This window comes from Poecile atricapillus, chromosome 4 (genome assembly GCF_030490865.1).
Source record: "Poecile atricapillus isolate bPoeAtr1 chromosome 4, bPoeAtr1.hap1, whole genome shotgun sequence".
Classification (NCBI taxonomy): domain Eukaryota; kingdom Metazoa; phylum Chordata; class Aves; order Passeriformes; family Paridae; genus Poecile; species Poecile atricapillus.
The window spans coordinates 32,507,065-32,530,107 of record NC_081252.1 but is presented as its reverse complement, the minus strand read 5'-3'; the positions used below and the strand labels follow the sequence as shown (position 1 = coordinate 32,530,107).

Genomic DNA, 23,043 nt, shown 5'->3' with positions numbered 1-23,043 from the left:
CTTCCAGAGAGAAGTGCTTAGTGAGGGCATGTTTTACGTAGGCTTTCTGGTGTCTACTGACAAGGGAATAGGTCTGCTTTCTGGTCTCACTTGGAACAAGGGCTGATCACAGTAGGAGTGGGGGGGTAAACCAAGGCAACATTAACTCGCTCGCTGCCGTTCTTGGGACAGATGATCTCCGTCAGTCCCTCTGGTCTCGGCTGACTCAGCAGTTCTCCTGTGAATAAAGGAAAACAATGAAAACTTTTAAGCATCAGCAAGGCAATTTTTGCTTTTAGCATGCCCTTCCTCTCCCCCTCACCAGATAAGCATCCGTGAGTGACACAGGCAAGCACTGCAAGAGGGCTTACCGGCCCTGCAATGTGAGCAGGTCTCATACATGTAACCATGGTGAGTGTCCCGAGTGCAGCTTGGAGACATGCTGCTCCCCACACACATAACATCTGCCATCTTTCCAGTCTCTGCTTTGAATCACTGCACACAGCCTCAAGAGCTCCTTAGGGATTCATAGTATCTAGATGAAAGACCCCCTAATGCCTCTCTCCCTGGGTGCCTTTGCCACAACTGCCATGGGACTGCTGCTGCATCCTGTCAGGACCCTTGGCTATGCTATACTCTGCTGAGCATGCAAATCCCAGCTCCCAGCTGTCAGCTCTCCTATAATGAAGGCAATACTAGCTCTATATTGAGTCAGTAGAAGTGGGGGGCTCTCACACCGCCTGGTATCCCTCTGTGAAATGAGTTGCGTCAGCTCCGCTGTTCAAGAGCCAAGTTGGCAGCTCCTCACTGCTGGCAGCCTTGCAGAATGCAGTTCAGGGCAAGACACAGGTCAGCACAGTGAGAGGGGAAAGCCAGTTGCTGAGATGTGCCCAGCCCTGGGGATCACTTCCCCAACAGCTTGCTCAGAGCAAATCAAGTTTCTTCCTGGCTCCATTCCATACGTGACTGGCCCCAGCAAGGCAGATCCCCCAGCCATCAACATGCCATCTCCTCAGAGTAGTCCAGCTACAGCTTAGACACCAAACAGCACCAGAAACACCTCTTGATACCTGTCTGGGAGGTAGGGTATGCTCTCAAAGGCAATATGGGATGACCAGCAAGGGCTCAATTCTTCCGAGTGCGCCTGCATAGGTGCCAAACAGACCTACCGAAGGCAGAGGCACCAGGTCACAACTGGCTTGATCAGTGACATTCTTTACAGAGGCAGGCCAGCTCTAAGTGGGTTGCAGTCACAGGTCCACACAAAACCCTCTGGACCCGTCAATCACGCAGCCACTGTGAGCTGTCCCCACTTCCACTAAAACACTCAAGACAATGGTCCTTGGACTCCTCTATTTTTAAATGCACTTGCAATAAATGCCTCTACTGTTAACGAACATCAGAAAATGTCTCCTGTCTAGTGGCTACTGCTGGGCACCCCAGGAAAAACAGAAAAGAAATCACACTTCAAAGTACTGTTCAGCCTGTGCAGCAATAGCACAACAGGCAGCCCCCATCACAGCGAATGAAGCCCTACAAATGCTGCTTCCCTCTTCTTCTCACACTGCTTTTCTTCTCACTTTCAGGAAACAGCATGTCATTTCATACAGTGAAAGCACAGGGGAGGGCTTGTCAAGGAATATGCACAGTTCCCCTTGAGAGACACCCCACTGTTGGGGCCAGCAATCCAGTTTGCTCCTATGGTCTGCAGTCTGAATTCACATTTGGTTTGAGTATCTCCCCTCACCTCACACCTACACTCAAACCTGAACTGGCAGAGCAGCTTTTAAGCAAGGAAGATGTGTCTTCCAAACCAGAAGAAATGTGATGGTATTTGCAATTCAAAGTTAAGTCTGCAAGGTGGCGTCTCCAATTACACGAGCTGTCTTACTTTGAAAGTAGCATTACACCCCATCAAGCATGTACACCACAGGGCTCCATCTCCCAATAATTCCCAGGTTGTCAACCCCAGGTTGACTTCCAAACTGCAGTATTGATAGCTATACTGAAAGCACCATCTCTGAAAGATGAGTGAGAAAATCAGTGCACCATTATGCATTTTAATGACAGGGCTAATATCCATTAGATCTTAAATCAGAGGAGTGCAATAAGACTGGTCTGTCTGCTTGAGCCTTCATTCCTATTTCCATCTTCCCACTTCAGAAAACTTAGATGGTGATTTCTCACACAGAGGAGATTGCTGTAGGGTAAAACAGATGTCTGATTTGCAGGCAAAACCCTTGCCATGGCTCTTCAGTCACCCTCCTTTTCTTCATGGCTTTACCTTCCCCTCTAGGCTGTCTCTGGGATAAAGCTCACCTTACCTTGTACACAGCCCCAACCAAATCTCTTCCAGCCCTGTTCCCATTTCCTGCTGACATACATGCTGCTCCCCAGAAGAAAGACTTTTCTTACAATTTCTCCGTAAGACACATCATGCGCCAAGGGGACAGAAGGTCACCTATGTGTCCTTACTATTCTTCCCCCTTTCAGCTAAAAGATGTCCTGTTGCTTTACTATACTGTTCTCATCCCCTTCTCATTGCAAACCGATCATCTTTTCTGCACAAACTCATCACAATACTAAATTAGGTATAGCTACCCAAATCACACCTCTTATCACTACTGAATAAAGACAGTGCAAATCCCATTGCAATATGTAATGTAATGTATGCTATAACAAACTAGCACTGACACATCCTGCTTGGATACAACTCTCCAGGCCCAGAATCTCTTGGAGGTTTCAGAAACCTCGTACTTCTATTCAGAAATTATTCAAACTGTAGGAGATTAGCAATAAAAGACTTCAGGGTCACAGCAGAGTGGGAAAGAGGCAATCCAATGAGGTATTGGACTGATTGATACAAAAGGAAAAGCTAAGTGCCTGGCATGGAAGGTGTTTGCTTGGTTTAATTGTTAAGTTTAACTGCAGTTTTGATGTAGCACCTTGTGTCTGCAGTACTTGTTCTGCCCCTATATACAGGCTGTATTTTGCACATTCCTCTGTGAGCACGTCTCAAATTTTACTAGAAACCTCAGTTCTGCCTACCCTCTCTGAAAGGTTGCCTGCAATAGCACACACACAACCACAAAGCTTATCCTAGTCTCAACATGGACTTTGTTTTAACTTCCACAGAAGCCAATAAGGTTTTAACCAAAACTCCAGCTACTTTATCTTAAGGCTAAAGACTACAACAGTCAAGTGTGTGAAGAACAACTTCATTTTTCAGTAGACAAATCTACATGACTAAGATTATTAATGTGATTTAAGAGTATGAGCCTTATTTTTAAAGGCACTTTAATGTTAGGTACTTGAGGATCAAGGCCTAATATTTAGATGCATCTAAATCCCAGATCAGTTGATGGTAGAGAGGCACCTGCCAAGCCTGGTTAAAAGCATCTGCAAACAGAGAGCAAATGCTTGAGAAGATGCTCCTTTGCTGCTCCATTGCCCTGTAATGGCACAAATGGCACAGAAACGTTGTATCTGTCCCATGGCCACCCTCCTGGTGTTTTGGCACAGAAACTGGTCTCCAGAACTTGGTAAAACGTGCTGCACAGCAAGTTAAGGTTTAGACACAAACCAAAACTGTGTCATGAAATTAACATGGTCAGTTTGGCTGCTGCCATAAGTTGGTTTGTAAACTCCCTCAGGCAGATGGGCTGAGTGAATCGTGCTGCCCACATAATTTAAAAGAAATGTGCTATACATGGGCAGTCCCAGGGAAAAGCAGGAACAAACCTTCACCCTTTCCCAGCACTCTACCAGAAAGGCCTGTTTCCTTTCAGCATTAGCTAGCTCACCTGCAGCAGTTACTTCTGTCAGCAAGATGTTCTTCACTGCCACTGTTTTATCCCAGAACAGACACAAGCACAGGCTCACTCAAAGCTCATGCCAGTGATCAGACCCATGCATGCTGCAAAGCACACTTCACTGGCCTTTAGAAAATACCCATGAAATGCCAGATACCCGTGACAAATCAGAGACGTAGGAGAGAGGCTGACAGCAAGAAAATCGAGTACTTGTAGAAGTGTTTGGTTACTCCATGCTGGCAGCCAGACAATGCCAGCTGTAAGCCTACTTGGCTGCCTAACAGAGAGGAAGGTTTTGCATGCAGGAAGAAAATCCCACCCAGACCACTTGCCTTCACGCAGCTCCCACTGCAGTAGATGTGCTCAGAGCCCCCAAGGTTCCCCATTCATGTATCAAGAATCTGCTACAAGGGCATAGGGATGAGATACTCTAGTCCAGCCTGTCATGCCTCTCATCTCCACTCCCTCAGAGCTCCCAGGATAACACGTTTGCACAGTATCAGCCTGATGATGTTTATCATTGTCATGCTGTTTTTCCTGCTGTCAGGATCTGGGCCCCATTGGGACAAACAGGCAGCAGTGGATGAGCAGGACCTGGCCCCAGCTCTGTGGTGTTGCTTCTTTCTCTTCAGTGTGCCAGGGGCCTTGAGGATATACAAGGGCATGAGAGCCAAAACCAAGGTGCTCTTACATCTTGCCCTGCTTCAGCACTGACCCACTTACTCCATCATATATATCCTAGAGCTGCTCCAACCAAAGATCCACTGTTTTTTCAAGCCTCAGTGCTCGTATGTTCTCTTACTCTAAATCCCTTCTCACTCTTCCTCCTTGCTGAAGCCCTTACAATACAAACCACTGCAGGTGGGGTTGACTGGAGATACTTCATATCTCAGCCTCAACTGCTTCTCTATCAAGCCTCCTTTGACTAATCTTTGCTTGTGACACCTCTCAGCATAGCACTCAGCAGTCAAACCTTCATTAGAATAGAGAATAGAACACTTCAACACTGCCTGCATACCCAAAGCACGTGTCCCATGCTTGGTTTCCAACAGCAGTTGGAAAACAGGGCTCACACGAGAGCCCTGGGTCTCAGAACACCCCTCTGTGTTGCATGCAGTCCCATCTTCTCTCATCCATACAACTGCAAAGAAATTGGGGCTGGAGAAGCTACAGCTTCTGTGCCTGGCTGTTTGTTGTTTTAAGGTTCAATAGCTGGAGCACTTATACAAGTACATCAAAGCTGTCACAGAGGCAGGGTGAGGTGAATACCCATGTGCACAGATTTCCCCTTCTGCTTTAAGCGCAGGAAATGCCCTCACACACTGGGACTTTGCAGCCAGCTCTACAAGAAATCTTCCAGGAGTTGTGGCAGAAGGAAAAGGAAGGAGATGGTGTCTCACAACAAGCCTGCTTCTACTCCACACCATCTAAATCTTCTCTGCCACTCTCTGCTTAGATTAAACTAATTACTTGCTTCATACAAATGTTGCTGTGCATGACACACAAGCTTATTCTCAAGCACTGTGCACAGAAAATACTGCTCTGTACTGGCATGAATTTTTAATATGCTCCTTGCAGCACTGCCTGCATGTCACGCACAAAAATATTCCCCAGAAAGATAGAACACTGCACTTGATTTATTTCTGGAGTCCTGAGCAACCTGACCTACCCGGCCTGCTTGAGGCAGAGGCCTGGATAAAGACCTCCAAGTTAGGATTTAAATTTTTTCCTCACTGAAGGTCATTCTCCTGGCTACAGATATAGAACAGAAAAAAAAAAAGCTGAAAGCAGAGACATCACAAAAGGGAGCAGCGCAGGCTGAAATGCACATTATGAACTGAAGTTTCATAAGCTTCATGTTGCAGTCCCCAGTCAGAGGAGCTTAGAACTAGCAAACAAAAACATCTACAAAACTCCCAGCCTGTCCAAGAGCCCTACTGGGAGAGACTGCTGTGCAGAGAAGAAAAGAGAGAGAAGAACAGAGAAGAAAAACTCTGTTGGTGAGTAATGATCACAACAGCATGCTGGTGAGCAGAACCACCCATCAGGTAGAACACATGCCCAGGAGCAAATGAGCTTGGGAGTTGATATTGTTTAAAAAGAAAGGAAAGGCTTGAAAACAAAAAGAAAGTTTGCTCTGGAGATGGGGAGTGGGAAAGGCAGCCAGCTGAAAGGCAAAGGACTAGCCTACAGAGGTGAGTCCCCAATATCAGAAGCTGATAGCACAGAGAAAAAGGTGCAGAGAGCAAGGGTCAGAGCTTTCCAAAATACGCAACAGGAACCAATTTCTCCTTTGAAGGGTTCAATACCAAGAACACCAACAGCTTCCTTAAGCACAGAGCAGTCTCCTGTGTCTGCCCAGCTCCAATCTAGAGCATCCCAACTGCTAGAGGGGCAGGCTCAGCCTTGGGGCTGCTGGCTGATTGAAGCATTAAACAACTTTCCAGCTCCTGCTTTCACAACATCAGCTCTCTCTCGAGCCAGCACCTCATCTGTAGGCCTCACAGCTCGGACTGTGGATGTATATATAGCTCACCTTGCATACTTCCCCCAGATGGCTGTACAGGAAATTGTTTTCTCAAGGTTCTTAAGTCATGTGAGGTGAAGGAAACACAAAACAACCTCTGGAAACAGACAGCAGTGCTTTTCAGCTTGGAGCTGACAGGTCACGCTTCAGAACCTAGAATTTCAGTTCTCCAGGCCAGGAACCCCAGAGGTGCTGCAGAAGCTGGGCTCTGTTCAGCTCAAACCTAGGCAGCTTTTCCCCCAGCAGCTGTGATCACCTTGCACTTTACCTCCTACCTGAGGAGCTACCAGGCTAATTACCCTGGCAGGAAGCCCAGGGCTGTGCCAAAGGCTAAGGTGCTCTGTAAGGCCTGTCCAGGAAACACAGGCAGATAGATGCTGTACGTGGCAATCACTAACTCTATTTTCTGCCACTCAGGGAATGGGAGAGTCACACAAACACCAGCTATGGTCTGAAAGACTTAAGAGGGTTAAATACCCTCCCTCTTCCCCAAGTCATTATAGGGTCAGCCAGCTCTTAACGCATCACTGTCACAGCAGAAGACATTGACACACCTGAGCATTTGCAAAAGCTCTGGGGAAGCCCGTGGCACTGCATGGAGCACACCTCTGGGTGGAGAACTTGAGTGGAAAGTGTTCTGGATGTTTGACTCAACAGCTATAGGGGGTTAATTATTCAAATTCAAAATACCAAATTACAACTCATACACTAGTTTTCCCCTCATGAGTTATTTGAGATCATCCCTTACCAGTGTGGCAGTATAAGGCTTCCAAGTACAAAACTTGGAAAACTCTATGTTTTCCCAAAACATTAGTTAATTACATTTTTCTCAGGCACATAGAAATTAACTATAGTTAGAAATGGAATTCAATTAAAAGCAAATTAAAAAAAACCCCTTACATTCCCCAAATCACACAATTTAGTACTTCCCACTTGCAGACTCACAAATACAAATGCAGAGAGCAGTAAATGATCAAAACAGCTCCATCTAAATAACTCCAGGAGCAGTTGTGAAAATTCCCTTCTGTCTCCTGCTGGCAGTATGAAATAAGCAGTTCTGAGAAATAAAAGATGGCTGTCATTTAACCTATTCCTAAACCAGTGTGGGTAAGTGATCAACCATCAATGTCACTGTACAATGAACGCAACCTCCCTCTCCTCCTTCTGTAGTCCATGAGATACCAAGCACAGCCAGCATGTATGCCAGGTAACACTGACATCTCAGCAAATTGCCATGAGAGAGGGCTGTGACTTTTGACACTACTGCTCCTTCCAAAAAGATGAGGAAAGGGGATGAACAAGATGCCATTTCTCCACTCTGTTCCATCAAACTCTGGATATTTCAAATAGTATTTCAGCATGAGAAATTCATCCCTTGCCCAGCTTCACCTCTACCTATTCTGTTGGGCACTCCATCTTTCTTCTCCCTGTGCAGTAGGGAATACGGGAACAAGTCAGCTCTTCCCATTAGGGACCAGAGCAGACAATGGAGAAAGGACGTGACCAAAGGGGACAAGCAAACAGCACAACATAAAGTCTTACAAAAAAAATTAGAGGGGGCACTGGGGAAAGATCGAGAAAATAAAACATCCTTCAAATTGCTGAATGTTTTGCTGTCCTTCTAATATCTGAAAAGCTTTTTGAATTGGCAGGCTGCAACACAGCACTTTCTGACAACTGCAATACAAAGCCATGAAAAATTGATTTGCTTCATTAACATTTTAGGACCTTATTAGCTGGAACGAAATTGACTGTCAAGGCATTTTAAGGGAGAGTCATGGTGTAATGAGCTCAGTGCGAATTATCCTCATCCCAGAATAGAAACAGGCCTGTCACTGAGTAACCAAGCCCAGAATCTACCTTTTGGTTATTTTTAATTCTACCCCTTCAGCCGTATCTGCCACAAGCGCTTTTTCAGTTTGCCAAGGCAAGGCACCAGCTGGAGAGAAAGCTGCAGCCAGCCCCAACCTGTCTATTCTCACCCAGTAACAGCGAGAGACAACTGCACACAGAGTATCCACCTGAACACTAGACACCAATGGCTGCAGACAGTCCAGACAGCAACAATTCCCACCAGTCTCAGCCCATCTTTCCAAACAGTAATTTCAAAGCTATTACTCCTCCATCACAAAGGAGGTGCTGACCCTTTTTTTGTTCAGATGATCAGCACACTGCAGGTCCAACTAAACAAAAAAAAAAAAGCAGTTTAGAGAGGTTCACAAAGTCTTTATTACAATAAACAGTTAACAGGCAGGGTCCACTGAAGTCTGCAGGGAATACCAGGACTGGTTACCATCCTGCTACCTCTGTCTGGCTGTGTTTAGGTCACAACACATTAATAGGTGGCCATGTGAAAAGCCAGCCCCAAGAGCAGGCCATAAAAGACTCAGTCCCACTGAGTTCCAGCCTTATGCAACTGATGAGACAGAGCCAAGACTCCGCCTGCCCTTTTGCTAAATTCAGAGAATTAGTCAAGTCTGTGAGACATTTTTCCTCACAACAGTCTAGCTACTAACATTGAACCCAGAACTGACTGATTGTTTTCCGCTTCAATGCAGGTACTACATGGTGCACTTGAGGAAAAGCAAAAGGAAGCACCTGATGCAGACTGCTGCAATACAAAGGTTCACAAGCAGATCAGACCACTAACTGGAAAAGTGTCCTTAAGCATTACTAAAGAGACAAATCCATGTGCTGATGTCATCTGCTGATGACAGACTAAGGCTGGGGGAGCGCTTGGGACAAGTTTTTTCCCCTCTGGCTTACTTTTTCCTCACAAGATGTTCATGCATGCCATGGTTGAAGGTAGGATTCTGGCTATGAAGCTGCTCTTCTAGAATTTGACAGATTTCCAGCTGGGAAGTGAAAAATCTGGAGTTTTCCCTTGTACAACGTTTTACACTCTGTCACAGCATCCTTTCTTGTCTTTTATTTTTTCTTAATTTTTATTTCTTTCAAATTTACTTGCCTTTTGCCAGCCAAGAAAAAGGAGAACAAACCAAAACACAAATACAAGAACTGCATCTACATTTTCTGCCCAACAGTTTTCTCTGAGATTAAATAAACTCCTTTCTGGGTAAAAGTAACTGGACTCCATGAGTTGCTGTTGCTTCAGGGCCATTCCAAGGTTTCAGTGCGTTTTGCAAACTGAACTGGACGGAGCTGTATTTTCAAACCTGTGGTGGTTAAGTATTCTCTCCCAGATCACTTAAGGTGAGATGCATGCGCAATATTCCTCTGCAAAGCTATTTTGGTCACCCACAAAACACTCGCTGTTCATTAGGACAACCACAGAGCCCACTTAAACACAGGAACCTTTCTTTTTTTACCCTTCAACATCGACTGGTCTAAGGAGAGAAATCTTTACACCAAAGGTCCTGCATATATTCAAATGTTAAATCAAGTGTTTTACCTTTTATTGAACCAACTTGAACTCACCCCTGCTCTAATCTATCAACATGACTTTGTATTGAAGTCACTTTACTGGTGAATTTGGTCTATGCACATACATCACTAAACTTATTCTAGGCTCATGCTTAATTGGAACAAAATGCCTCCTTGGCTTTTTTTCTTCAAAGCTATCCACTTTATACATAGTAATAACTAACCTCACACTGCATGCTGCCCACAGGTATGGCTTTAGCTGACCAGGAAGCTGCAGGATCAAAGAAGTTTCCCTAATTATAAGGACATCAGATATAACTTCCTTCTTTGCATATATTTGTTTCATTTGCACTCTAGTTTGTTAAGTACATCCTTAGTCAAGTTTTTCTTCCTTGTGAAACAGAATGTGATGTAGATTTGCATAAAGCTATATGGCTAAAATCAGAGGGAGCAGAGCATTGAAACCAGTGGCCAATTCTCCTCTTGGTCTCATGCATAAGTCCACTATAAAAGCATTGCTGACACACATAGAAGTGCCCAAGCAGCACTCCATAGAGCTCAGAGCCTGAGTCTCCCTATGCCAACAGAAGTGGAAACCTGATTTTTGTTTTGAATCTGCTCTATTTGTTTGGCTTAAAGTATCTTTTGTTGTTACCAAAATTGCTGTCTTTGAAGTTTGAGTGGCCTGCTGGCTTTCTCTTGCTCAATAGTAGAATAAAGCTCCATCTGTCCTTTTACTATTAACAGCTTTCACTTGCTCCCTTTTCCAGAGGGAATGAGAACTAATCTTTTAACTTTTCTTTTTGTGTTGATTTGTGATTCCTTAACATTTTAAATAATTTAACCACTGTTTTCTGAAGCCTCTCATTCCCCAATATCCAAACAGATGACAGACAACTAATTGCTGTAATTCAATGCAAAAGCTAGCTTTTTCTTACAAATATCTTTTTCCCAATGAAAAGTGCTTATTTATGAGCTTAATACTATAGATTGTTTCATTATCTCTGCTGAGACCAATGCTTATTGCTTTTTATTTTACCATTGGAATGCCTCCCAGTGAGAAATCATGCAAATACAGAAACAATAGCATTGTAACTTAACTCTTATGAAGTTCATTGCCTGCTAAATGCCATCTGGTCTGGGTTCTCAGTGCCCAAAAGTCAATTGCAGCATCCATCTTTGCTGTTTAAAAATCACTTCCATGGTAGTAACGTTTCTTACTGGACAGGAAGGAGCTCTGGGGCCCAGAAAGAACTCATCAGCCTCCAAGTGCTGCCAGGAGAACATTTATCTGCTCCACCATTTCCTCTACTCCCCTGGACCTTTCCCTCATAGGAAATTCTGTCCTAGAGTCCCAGAGCTCTCTCCTGGTCCCCTGTTTGTGCTGTAAACCAGTATTACTTGTAGATTTCTACCAGGTGGATAATTCTGGGTACTTATTCACCGGTGTCCTTGTAACAGAGACCTGACCCCCTCCTCTTTCAGATGTTTTATCAACTCACCTGAGCTGCAAGCTTACTGGCTCTCCTCTGCATGCCATCTGTCTTGGGGAGAAACCACCTTAAAACTTCCAAGTCATCAACTTACACTGATCAGAGGGACATCTTAAGCATACATTGCATGTATCCCAAGAGTAAGGACTACTAGGACTGAAAAAGAACAGGAAGCAGCAAGATGCTTGCTTTCAAATACCAAGTCCCCAATTATGCTTGCTCTGAGGGGAGGTGAAGCAGGTGTAGTAGCTCAAGAGGTGGCTACTGCCAGAAAAGTGGGGAAAATGCTGGCATGCTGGAAAAGAGGATACATTTCAGAGCTACTTAAAGAGTTCACATGCTGTTTTAATCAGTGCACTTTCCACAAAACAATGGCAGAGCAACAGCCAAAGAAATAAGGTCAATCACACACATGGTATGCCATTGCCATTCCAAAAGAAATAAATGCTGCACTTTGTCCAGGTCGACAGTTTGTTCTGAGATGCAGGAGGCCCTAGTGGACTACCAGTGTTTTGGACACAGAGGGTTAAAAGAGAAGGCAGAAGCCTGATTGTCCAGATTGAGCCCTTCCTTCTCTCCAACACCAGAAGCTTGCTCTGTGAGTGAAAAATTCTGAGAAAGCACAGACCTACAAGCTGCTTCTATCCGTGCATGTAAGGACTTTACATGCTTGGTGCTAGTGGAAATGCGTCCCATAGTTCTGGACTTCACCAGCAACCACCTGGGAGCCAGACAGAGGCACCTGCCTCCCTCCCCCCTGAGCTGGTCCCCCCCACCTCCCTCAGTCTCCTGCATTTTGTTCTTAAACACTCAAGCCACTAGAACAGTCCTCCAAGCAAGGCAAAGCTTTATTAAAAATGACTTCTGATTAAAAAGGGGTTTAAATCCTTTTGTAATGATGACCGGATTATCCGCATCACGCAGCATTATGCAACGGAGAATAAAGCAGCACTGAGCAAGGGGTAAAAGAGCCGTCTCCAGCAGAACCATAACTTTGCGGGTAGTTCTCAGTTCCAGTGCTCACCTGCAAGATTCAGATGGGATCAGGTGCTCTTGGTACATGCCAGAGAAGCAGAATCATGCACAAAACTTGTATGATGCAGCAGCTGCAGAGCAGAGGCAGTTTTGTGACACGGCTTTCAAACAAAGGTGTTATTTCAGGGAAATACTGATGCTAAATGCTTCAGGAAGCACAGCTAAAAGTAATAAACTCTGACCTGAAGCCTGGGCACAGGTCTGCCATAAAACATGACAACTTATGATGGCACACTGGTGATAAACCAGAGGCTGGTCAAAAACTGCCTTCCAGCTGCCCAACCTCACTACAAGGACCAGGCTTCCAGCATCCACCCTGGTGTCCAGGGGCAGGAGCAGCCATGCAATAAGCACCTCCTCTCACCACATCCTCTTCAGCCCAATGGTTGGTTGGGGTGGGGTTCTTTATTTATTTTAACTTTTTTTTCTTTTTTAAAAATGTGATTCCTGTCTGAATCACTAACCTGAACATGATCTTGTGATATTTGGCAACATTTTCTTAACACTGTTAAACTTCACTGTAGGCACTCAAAAATGTGCATGTGTGTATGTACATGACATGCTAAACACTTTCGTCAGACAAGATGTGATTTATTTCAAAGAAGGACAAAGAACAAGTCAAAACTAACAGCTTCAAAAGCTTTATGGTAGCTTTCCATTACAAAAGACACAGAGAAAGGTAATTTTTTTTTTCTGATCCCAAGGGAAGGTTCCCAAACTTTTCTTTCATCCAAGGAAGTCTTTAGTTTGGCTGAGCCTTTGAGGCACAAACACATTGCTTAGGAAAAGACACACACAAGACTCAACTCTAGATTGTTTATTTCAGCACCTCACCCTAGGAAGGCTCCAAGCTGACCGCAGCAGCCACTTGCTGAGCTGAATTATTTGCCTATGCAAGCATCAGTTAAGATCTTGCCAAAATCCAGTAATGATCACCTCAGAGTCTTAGGGCTCCCTCTGGGCACACACATGCTCCTTTGAGAAACTACAAACTTCTTGCTTACTCAAGCTGCCATGAAAACGTCACCAATGCTGGATCACAGCATGATCCTTCACGTGACAGCATGAGTGACAGCATCCCTGCCCAAAACTCCTGACAGTACAGGTTCAGGTATGCAGATCTGGCTGGACCTTTTAGTGAGGACAAAGCACACTGGAGTTTCACTCCCTACATAGCCCTCTGGCACCACCATGAACCTGACAAAATCCCTTGGAGGTGACCAAAGTTCCAGAGTGAGGCTCACGTTGCCTCCATTTTCACCCATTGAAGATTTCGACACAATTGTCCACCAGAAGCTTAAAATGATGATAAAGTAAGAAATAAATTCTAGCTCAGCAGATTTCTAGGATATTGAGGTCAGCAAAAAAAAAAAAAAGCATCTCTTCCCAACATCCCAGTTGTCTTCCTTCATCTCAATATGAAAGCAGGCGTGGGATGTTCGGAAACAAGTCAGAAGGCTGTTGAAGAAGAGCAGTTAGCCATAATAAAATATGAGCTTGAACCTCCACAGAGAAAGTTTTAGCAAAGGAGATAGCTTAAAAAACACCCAAACAGAAACCCCAAACCAAAATTAGTAAGAAAGTTTGAAAGCTTGAATTACATATTCCTGACACCAAGAGCTAAAGGTGCTCAGCAGGGCATGATTGCACCAGTGCTTTTTCCAGGCAGGGATGGCTTAGTCCTGGTCCTAATGGTGTACAGTGAAACATACATGTACTAAAGAGACCTATTAAACCAAAGTCATGACTAGCTCTCACATAAACTCCCTAGTGTCTTCTACTTTGCTGCCAGTCAAACATCTTTCCTATATTGTCCTTGAATTTGGAGGATGAGTGAAGTACTGGGGGGTGTGTGTTAAAATCCATCACCACTCACTACATCTACAAAATGTTGAAGAAGTTCAGAGCCATCAAAGCTCTGAGCCCCAGAGACCCGCTACTGAGCAGGCAGGGCTCAAGAGAGCTGAGCAGGGCTGTAAGGGGGCCCCAACATAGCACTGGCACATGCTCAGCATGAGCAGGCTGCCCTCAGAGCCCTGAAGCTGCAGCACAGCCGCCTGACTTCACAGAAACAAATTTCTTTCACACTGTAGCCATCACTTAGTGCCCAACCAAAATAGATTTAAGCTGTTCCATAGTAAAAATAACAGCGACCAAGAAACATTATGTCAGATCACAGGAAGGGGAAGCTCTTTTTTGTTAGATTTTCTAAATTTAGCCACTTTGATATACCAGAGTCATATGGATATGAGAATTTTCTAAATCTAGTCCATGCATCACTGTCTGAAATAAGAGCATGAAAATCTCTTGGACAAAGAAAGAGGCTGTTCAAAAGGAAGATTTAGAGAAATGCACAGGGAGCTGAAAACTCATCTGATTATGCAACGAGTGTAAGTAGGCCTGGTGCTTGCTGCTGACTCCCTGGTTTGGAAGCCTGCCACCAAGCACCCTCTGCTTCAGCACATTCAACCCCATCCAGCAGTTCTGCCTATAAACTTGGGGTGGGTTAACCCTGGCTGGATGCCACATGCCCACCAAAGCCACTCTATCACTCCCTTCCTCAGTGGGACAGAGGAGAGAAAATACAATGAAAGGCTCACTGATATAAGAGCAGGGAGAGAACACTCACCAGCTGCTGTCATGGGCAAAACAGACTCAACTTTGGAAAATTACTTTAATTTTTTCACCAATCAAATCAGAGAAGGATAATGAGAAATAAACCTAAATCTTAAAACACCTCTGCCCTACCTAGTCCTGCCTCCTGGGCTCAACTTCACTCCTGACTTTTTCCCCTCCTAATCTTGTCTACCTCCTCCTCCCTCTCCAGTGGCACAGAAGGTCAGGAATGGGGTCTGCAGTCAGTTCATCATAGATTGCCTCTGCTGCTCCTTCCTCCTAAGAGAAGGACTCCTCACACTTTTCCCCTGTCCAGTGTGGGGCCCCTCCCACAGACTGCAGTTCTTCATGGACTTGGGTCCCCTGTGGGGTTATAAGTCCTACCTACTCTAGTGTGGGCTCCTCTCCCCATGGGTCCACAAGTCCTGTCTGTAGTCTGCTGCAGCACAGGCTTCTCAAAAAGATCACAGCCTCCTCTGGCCATCTACCTGCTCCAGCTGCAATAGCTGCTGCAAAGGGTTTTGGTTTTTTTCCCCTTCTTATATGTTATCCTGAAGGTACTACCACCATTGCTGATGCACTTGGCCTTGGCCAGGGGTCAGTCTGTCTTGGAGCCACCTGGCATTGGCTCTGTTAGAGAGATGGGAAGCTTCAAGCAGCTTCTCACAGGAGCAAACTTTGTAGGGCTCCACTCCTGCTACCAAAAACCTTGCCATGCAAACCCAGTGCAAAAATAGTCACATACAGCAAGAGCATAGGAAGCACCATGCAGACCAGGAGAAGAAACACAAAATCCTCTATCTCTTTCCCCCCCTGCAATAGCACAGACATGTAAAAAGGATAAGTTTGTCCATCTTCCCCAGCCTGGAATATCCTGGAAATGTGGGGAGGTCCACCTGCTTGTTTCTCTCTGAACACAGCATTCTGACTTCCTGAAGATACAGTCCAGATGAGACTTCTCCAAGAAAGCCGACCCATGAAAAGGACTACCCAGGGAATACTTTGAGCCAGAATTGACTATTCCAGCTCTCACTGCCTGTTCCCAGTTGGGCTGCTCAGCAATAAGATGGTGCAAGATGGAGTGACTCAAGGAGTGGGACAGAGACTGGCTGGCTCAAAGCCCACATTAAGGCAGTGGAGGCCAAGCCAGCAGCTGTTCTCTCAAAAACCTACAGCACACTTTAAAAAAACATTTTAGACCCAGAAACAGCTCCCTATCATTAAGTGAGAGTTTGGCACCACACAGCTGTTGCTCAGTCAGACACCAGTTTGTCTGGATTTGCAATTTCCCATGCCCCTTGGCTACTCCTGGGTGCGTCTGCAATTTGCAAGACGCCTTCTGTAGAGCAGATCTCTCAAAGGTTTGCAGAGCAGCCAGTTTGCCACCCTACTGTCACTTCTCCTCCTGCTCTTGTGCGTCCCATCATTACTAAATCCCCCTGCTAAGGAAGGTCATTGCTCCTGTGAGCCACTCACAGCTTCACAGATGAAGAACTACAAAAGTAAGGGGACAACTCAGTTACATAGCTGTCTCAAGTCCCCTTTTAGTCCCATATACACAAGGTCACAGCTGTTCATCTTTTTCGGGGGAAAAACAAACAAAAATTATACATAAACAACTTGAACTATTCCCTATCACACATCACAATAAATACAGCTGCATATTATTATACATTGAGGATGTAATCCTGAAAAGTGCAAAGATCAGCAATTTGACAGACAATCATGCTATTTTCCCCATAATGTAGTAAAAGAGACCAAGTGTACAGACTGGTGAGTTAGATACAATATAAATATAGAGAGAGGGTGGAAAGATAAAAACTCAAGTGTCAGGAAGGTCAAGATGACTGCTTATCAGATTGGATCTTTATCACCATCCTTTGGTACTTCATTCTTTATTGATCTCAGTTTATCTGAGAATTTAAATGAGAGATGGAAATGCAACTGTTCAGACATGGGCAACAGGAATATTTAGAGTACAAGACTGATGTCAGGCAGGCATCCTCAGATAGAGGTCCCTGCCTCCCCATCCTCCACACTGTACAGCCTGTGCATTTCAGCCCTGCATGTTGCTAACTTCTTGCTTTCTAATACTATGTGTTCAGAGAAAAACTGCTTGCCATCCATACCTGACTGCTGCTTTAAGGAAAGAGGCCACAGGGAGTGGATAGAAGTACTAAATAGCCAGCAACAGAGTTCCACAACAGCTAGAGATGCAGCAGCGAGCTGCTGCACCATGCAGACTTGTGGTCTGTACTGCAGGACAACTTTGCAGTTCTGCTGTGTCCATCATAAACTTTCAGAAACAGCATGATAAAGATGCTTTTTTCCTCTGCTGCAAGAAGCTCACCCTCTGTATGTTGCCCATGTAGCAAGGGGGCGGGGGGGTCGTCTCCCTAAATGTGAGAACACTTGTTTTGGGATAGCTTTGGAACAAATCAGCCCTTCTAGCAGTCCTCTGCTGCCAACCTTGCAGTTGAAGAAGAACAGAAGAACAAAATGCACTGCACATGTCTTTCAAAGTCAAGCAGGAACAAATCACTGTACACCTTCAATATTTTTCCACTGTGTGGTTTCATGGGGCAGAAAGCACTAGATGCACTGTAAGCAAATTAGGTCAAGCACCTCTGTCTCAAATCAAACCCTGCAGATTTTGATGCTGTGGAAACCACGACCAATTAATTTTTCAGGAAGTTCATAAACAACCCTACCCTGCTGCATGGCAGGATCTGTCCCTTATCAGATACCATTGCTCACTGGGTATTGCTGGAGAGAAAAACACCTGCTAAAAATGTAAAGAATATGCTCCAAGAGGAGTTCAGCACACAGACTGGAAAGTTACTGTGTACAGATCATTCAAGAAACAAGTAAAGTGTGCCATAATCTTGTATTCTGTTAGGACAAAAGCCTACAATATTAATTTTATCACCAGTCATTTGTAGGCATGAGGCACATAAATCCCTGTCCTACCACTGTTGTACCTTTGTTTTGTTCCTGGCACATTGTAACAGGAAGAGATTGAAAACTCTACAGAAAGTGAAGGGTACCGTGAATGAAGGAGGAAGGAGCTTTCCCAGAACAGTGCCAGTTCCCTCAGATAACACAAATAAAAATGCCTCTCTGAACTGGACTCTTGGCAAACATCACCCTAAACTGGGTAAAAGAGATATCCTGGTATTGCTTTCATAAAGAGTCTTGCAGAAATGCACTTAGACCAGCTTGCAGAATGCCACCAATAAAAGCCTAGCAGAAGTCTCGCATCATCTTATCAGCACAATTCAATGTATCCTAGATCAACAATAATACAGCTGCTTCCTGGAGTGTTCAAGCACCAAATCTGAGTCAGCACTTGGCAATACAAGGCAGGTCTGAACAGGATTTGAGATGGAACTTTATTTTGTGCTGAAGGTTACTTGCCCACAGAGTTCAGTTTAGTCTGACCTTCACAAAGTGCTCAGTTTAATGGACTTAACTCCATAAGCTCCAAAGCACCTTGCTCATCTCAAAACTGTTGTTTGGTTCATGCAGAGCTTGCCATGGCTCAACTGCCAATTCAAAATTAATGCTACCTTATAAAGTCTGTAGGTCCTAGGCCGTTTCCACACTCATCCCCCAGGAATCCACAGCTAATTCCAGTAATGAGTGTACTCAGTACACCTTTGGGTAAAGCTCAGAGCTCTTGAAAATGACTACTGGGAAAACAAAAAAACAAATCTGAAATTAAGGTCTTGCTTTAAACCACAACCAACTCCAGCAGGCAAGCACTCCAGCACTCACAGCTCAGTCTTGAGCACAGCCTCCACCCACTGGCCACAGACAAGTCACCCCTAACCACAGAACCTGCACAAGTCTGAAACCATGGTACCACTGATCATGTTGGCAGCCCAATCAGCATTACCACCCAGCTTCAGCCAGGAAAATACGACAAGTGCAAGTCTTTAGCCTCCAGCAGCCTCCTGAAGCAGAACCATAAGCCCTCAAAGGTGAGGATGTTCAGTCCATCTGAACATCCCAAATTAAATTTCTAACAAAGCCAACGAGACATTTTCTTTCACAGGTCTTGTAACTCCTGATCTCAGTTCTTACACCTGGTTCCCCAGAAATAAACTGCTAGAGGACAGAACTCTCGCAGCTGGTATAGCTGGAACGAAGGTCACATTCACACAGGTGACCTTGCCATTCAAGACTGTAAACTGCATCCATGCAACAGCTTCTAAAAACACCACAGCTTCCTCATCCTCTGAGTAAGACAGCTCCTTCATGCTGTGGTCACCAAAATCCCATCATCTCTCCTGATGTAGGCAAGACCACTATATAACACACCATGGAGGCAGGCTGAGACTCCTGTAACCCAACTGCAATACTTTCTCAGACACAGGTAAGTTCTTAACTAGTCAAAAGCACTGACATATTTTGTTTGCAGCAGAGGAATTTGGTGGTTATAACTTACACAGTACTTTAGGCACTCCCTTCCCACTCCTTGTTCCTACAAGGAACTCCCTGAAATAGGCATCCCACAAGCTCCAAAGCACCTGAGAAGAGGTGATCTTATTTGGCACCAGCCTGCTTACTCTCACAGTTGTTCACATCTGTGTAACACATACAGGTACCATAAATAAAGAGAGGGAGATAAAAGGACATAACTGATTATCTTGTACTCAACACCCAGAACACAATTTTCTTTACATATTGACAGATGTTATTCCTCTATTCATAAAGGGGGTGGGGGGGAGGTAGAAAAAAAAAATGTACACTGATGACTTCCAAGAATTCAAACCCCATAGAGGACTTTCCACTAAAGAATTTTTTCCTCTTCTTCACTGGCAAATTGCTTTCAAGAGCCAAACAAGTAGCCTGCACTATTACTAGCAAATTACTAATTGGAGAACATGCTAGGCTACCACAGTTGCCTGCTAAATACTTCAAAAGCAATGGACACCACAGCATACAGGAGAATTACCTGCCAGAGGCACTCTTATTTTGTTTTTAAACTGATACTGTTTTTTCACATCTCTATCCCCATGTCAAATAACATGTTCACATCCCCAAATGACAACAATGATTCAGCACTGTTGGTGATTTTCCACCACCCTCTCCTGAGATACATAAGGAGTAGGCCCCTGTAATAAACCTGCATGTGGATCATTCATGTGCTAAAACTCAACTAAATTTACATGGGAAAACTTTTCCCACTTCAGTGTTTGTAGAAGCAGGTCTCATATCACCAGATGTGTGAGCACACAAGACAGTGCAAAAGATGTTCCATGACACCTGTGTCCTCAGCATGCTAAAGCAGCACACAAATCAGTCCTCAGGTAATCAACTGACTCCAGAGAGGGAAAAACCTCCATCAACAGCTTACCTCACCCTCACAGTCAGAAGCTTTTAAACAGATCTCACACAATGAAACAAAGAATCATTTGGTACCGAGCAGCTCTTTTACAGGTCATTTCCTGCAGAGACAAATTTCAGCTACTGTAATAAAAAACACAAACCAAAACCACAAAACAAAACAAAAAAAGTAACACACTGAAGGCCAAGAACTCTGCCTTGCCTCACTAACCAAACCAAAAAGATCCACTCAACCAAATCTAGCATCTCCCTGGTTCAATGGTGGCTGATCAAAGTCCAGAGGCTCAATGCCCAGAGATGACTTCCATGGGGAACAGGTCATAGCAAGACAAACCAGAAGAGCTTCCCTGTACCACAGCTGACAAACCAGGAAAGCTTTCTTTCAGCAGAAATGCATAGGAACCTTTTGTGTAAGGAAGAGGATTCTTTCAAGCAAGAAAGAGGATTTCTTCAAGCAGTGTTAAGTGTGCATGTTGCCATTCTAATTTCAAGTAATTTCAGCAAGTTCTATATTAAGAGCTTTAAAATAAAGCCCCCAAACACACACAATACAAGGTAACCAGACACTGCCAGACAGCTTTAAGAAGCATTCCCTCCTGTTCCTGCATCCTTCCAAGCCAGACTGCCAGGCACAAACCCAGGTCTGCACTGACTACTTCAGTTCTCTCCAAAGACTGATTCCCACATCTATACCCCACCAGGGACAGTCCCATGGCAGCCACCAACTCTGCATACCACACTCTTCCTCTGGCAATTTCTCAGCTTCCTCCAAGACCACAGAAACATCTGTTGTCCGTTTCAACATGTTGTTTAAATTAGAGGATGCCACAGCCACCAAACTCGAGGACTTCAAATACTGACCTTGCAACACACAGGTTAATATGAAAGAAATCCCTAAAAATCTGTGGTGCCACATTAACTTACTCCTGTGTTTCTACACTGTTACCTACAGCAAGTCACATCAGTCAAGGCTGTCACTTCAACAGCACAGAAATCAGCTCCAGTCAGTAAACTATCCATGCTAGAGCCACAGAATGACAGTAGCTTCCTTAAGTCCAGCAACCGATCTGTGCTCTTTTTCTCCCGAACCCTGGGCCCTGGTCAGCTTCATCCTGCCACCCAGATCATCCATGTCCAAAGCTCACATGGTGCTGAAGTCTCGTCCCACTGTCTCCAATTATGCCACAGCACTCTGCTGAAACCACAGCCTTCAGGATAGTGTGACAACAGCCCCAAAACAGCCATAGCATCTACTTTGAAAGTCAAGCAAAAAAGACTCCACCTACAATCAGAGAAAATAGAAGGCTACCTAATGCTAATGTCAGGCTCTGTAACAAGCAGGTGTTACTCTACCACAATTGTGTATGAAAAGAACCCCAGCTACTTAAAGCATGACTACAAAGTGGAATTAGACACCTGACATGAGCCTTCCACTGAGCAGCAGCTCAGATTTTAAAACAACTTCCGAGCCCTTCTGACGAAACCAGTCTCACCCGCTCTCGCCTCACCTTGCATGGGGTGACTCGACAGCATGACACACCATAGTATCTTCCACCTCTCTGTCTCCTGACTCCATCCCAGCCACCAAGCGAGGTCATGGCAGCTTTTGACTCCAACGCAGAGCTGATGATGAGCATGGTTCACTTTGAATCATGTGCATAAGGTGGCCTAGTTTGCCCTGCTCTAGCCATGAGAGACTTGCAGGGGAACTCCACTATGACACCTCCATCTGTACCTCTTAAGGTGACTGGCAGTATAATCCCTGCTTCTGTTCACCCTCAGTGTGGGAGACAGGCAGAGCAGAGGCTTGTGATCTCCCTCCTCCCTGCTCTGATACTTCAAGAAGGGATAACAAGGCAGGTGGCAGATGCGCACTTTCTCTCCACAGGAGACCTCTTGCTAGTCCTTCAGAGCCTTTCAAAGCTCCTCAATAGCTCTGGAGCATCCTTTTGGACAGGGGCTGCTAGGCTCACACATTACCTTTGCCCATGGCTTTCTATTTGTTGTCACACATCACTTTATCTTGTGACAGCATTTTGTCCACCTTCTGCAATGGACACAGACTCTGGCTTTCTTATGTCTACACTCACACAGCCCTTTCACAAGGCAGGAATAAAGGAAAACCACTGGTCAAACATGATCCCTCCCAGGCCAAACACCAGAAGAATCACAGACAGGACATCAGGACACCCTGTACAAAAGATGGTCTAGAAGAGCCTGGGGTGGCCCAGACCCAGCCTAGTACAGGGCAAGGAGAAACAGCAGCAGGCAGTAAGCAGGTGCCTATGAATGTAAGCTTAGAAAATCCAGTCACACTTGTCCAAACAAAGCACACGTGTCTACTATCAGACAGATGGCAAACCACCTCCACCCCCCAATCCCAAGTCACTTAATAGCTTACAGGACACGAATAACCTAAAAGCTCTCCAGTCCGGGGGCTAAAAGAACATCACATAAAAATGAGAGTATTTCACAATGCCTGTGATGACCCAACTCAGGTCTTACTGTCTTGGAGAGGTGAACTGTTCCTGTTGGTCACTCAAAGAGGGATATGACTTTTTTAGCCTGGCAGGGACACTTTTATTTCTTTATAGTGCAAATGTAAAAGAAAAAAAAATAATTTAACACACTGAATTGTTACCAGCCAAATGGATGACTGCAGCTTCAAAGCACACTGAGATTCCAGCTCAGATGCCAATTCAGTTACTGTTTCACACAGCTACAAAACTGTTTCAAACACAAAAACTTCCTTAAAAGGACCCTAACAAGGCATTTTTATATCACTTTCATTCACTGTTTGCAATAAGGCCTCAGAAAACTGAATCCAGAATCTCAATTTTTATTA

The 23,043-nt window shown here is 44.8% G+C and overlaps 1 protein-coding gene across 2 annotated transcripts in view; it reads right to left on the bottom strand.

Moving 5' to 3' along the window:
- The window catches only part of MFHAS1 (multifunctional ROCO family signaling regulator 1), a 34,946-nt gene that overhangs the window by 5,641 nt on the left and 6,262 nt on the right, over positions 1 to 23,043 (bottom strand). Inside the window, exon 2 of one of the 2 annotated variants that reach the window (XM_058838255.1) lies at positions 62 to 217. In XM_058838255.1, coding sequence (XP_058694238.1) covers positions 87 to 217 — 131 coding nt within the window. In that variant the 3' untranslated portion in view covers positions 62 to 86. The remainder of the gene's footprint in view (positions 1 to 61; positions 218 to 23,043) is intronic. The other variant, XM_058838254.1, reaches the window with a different exon arrangement.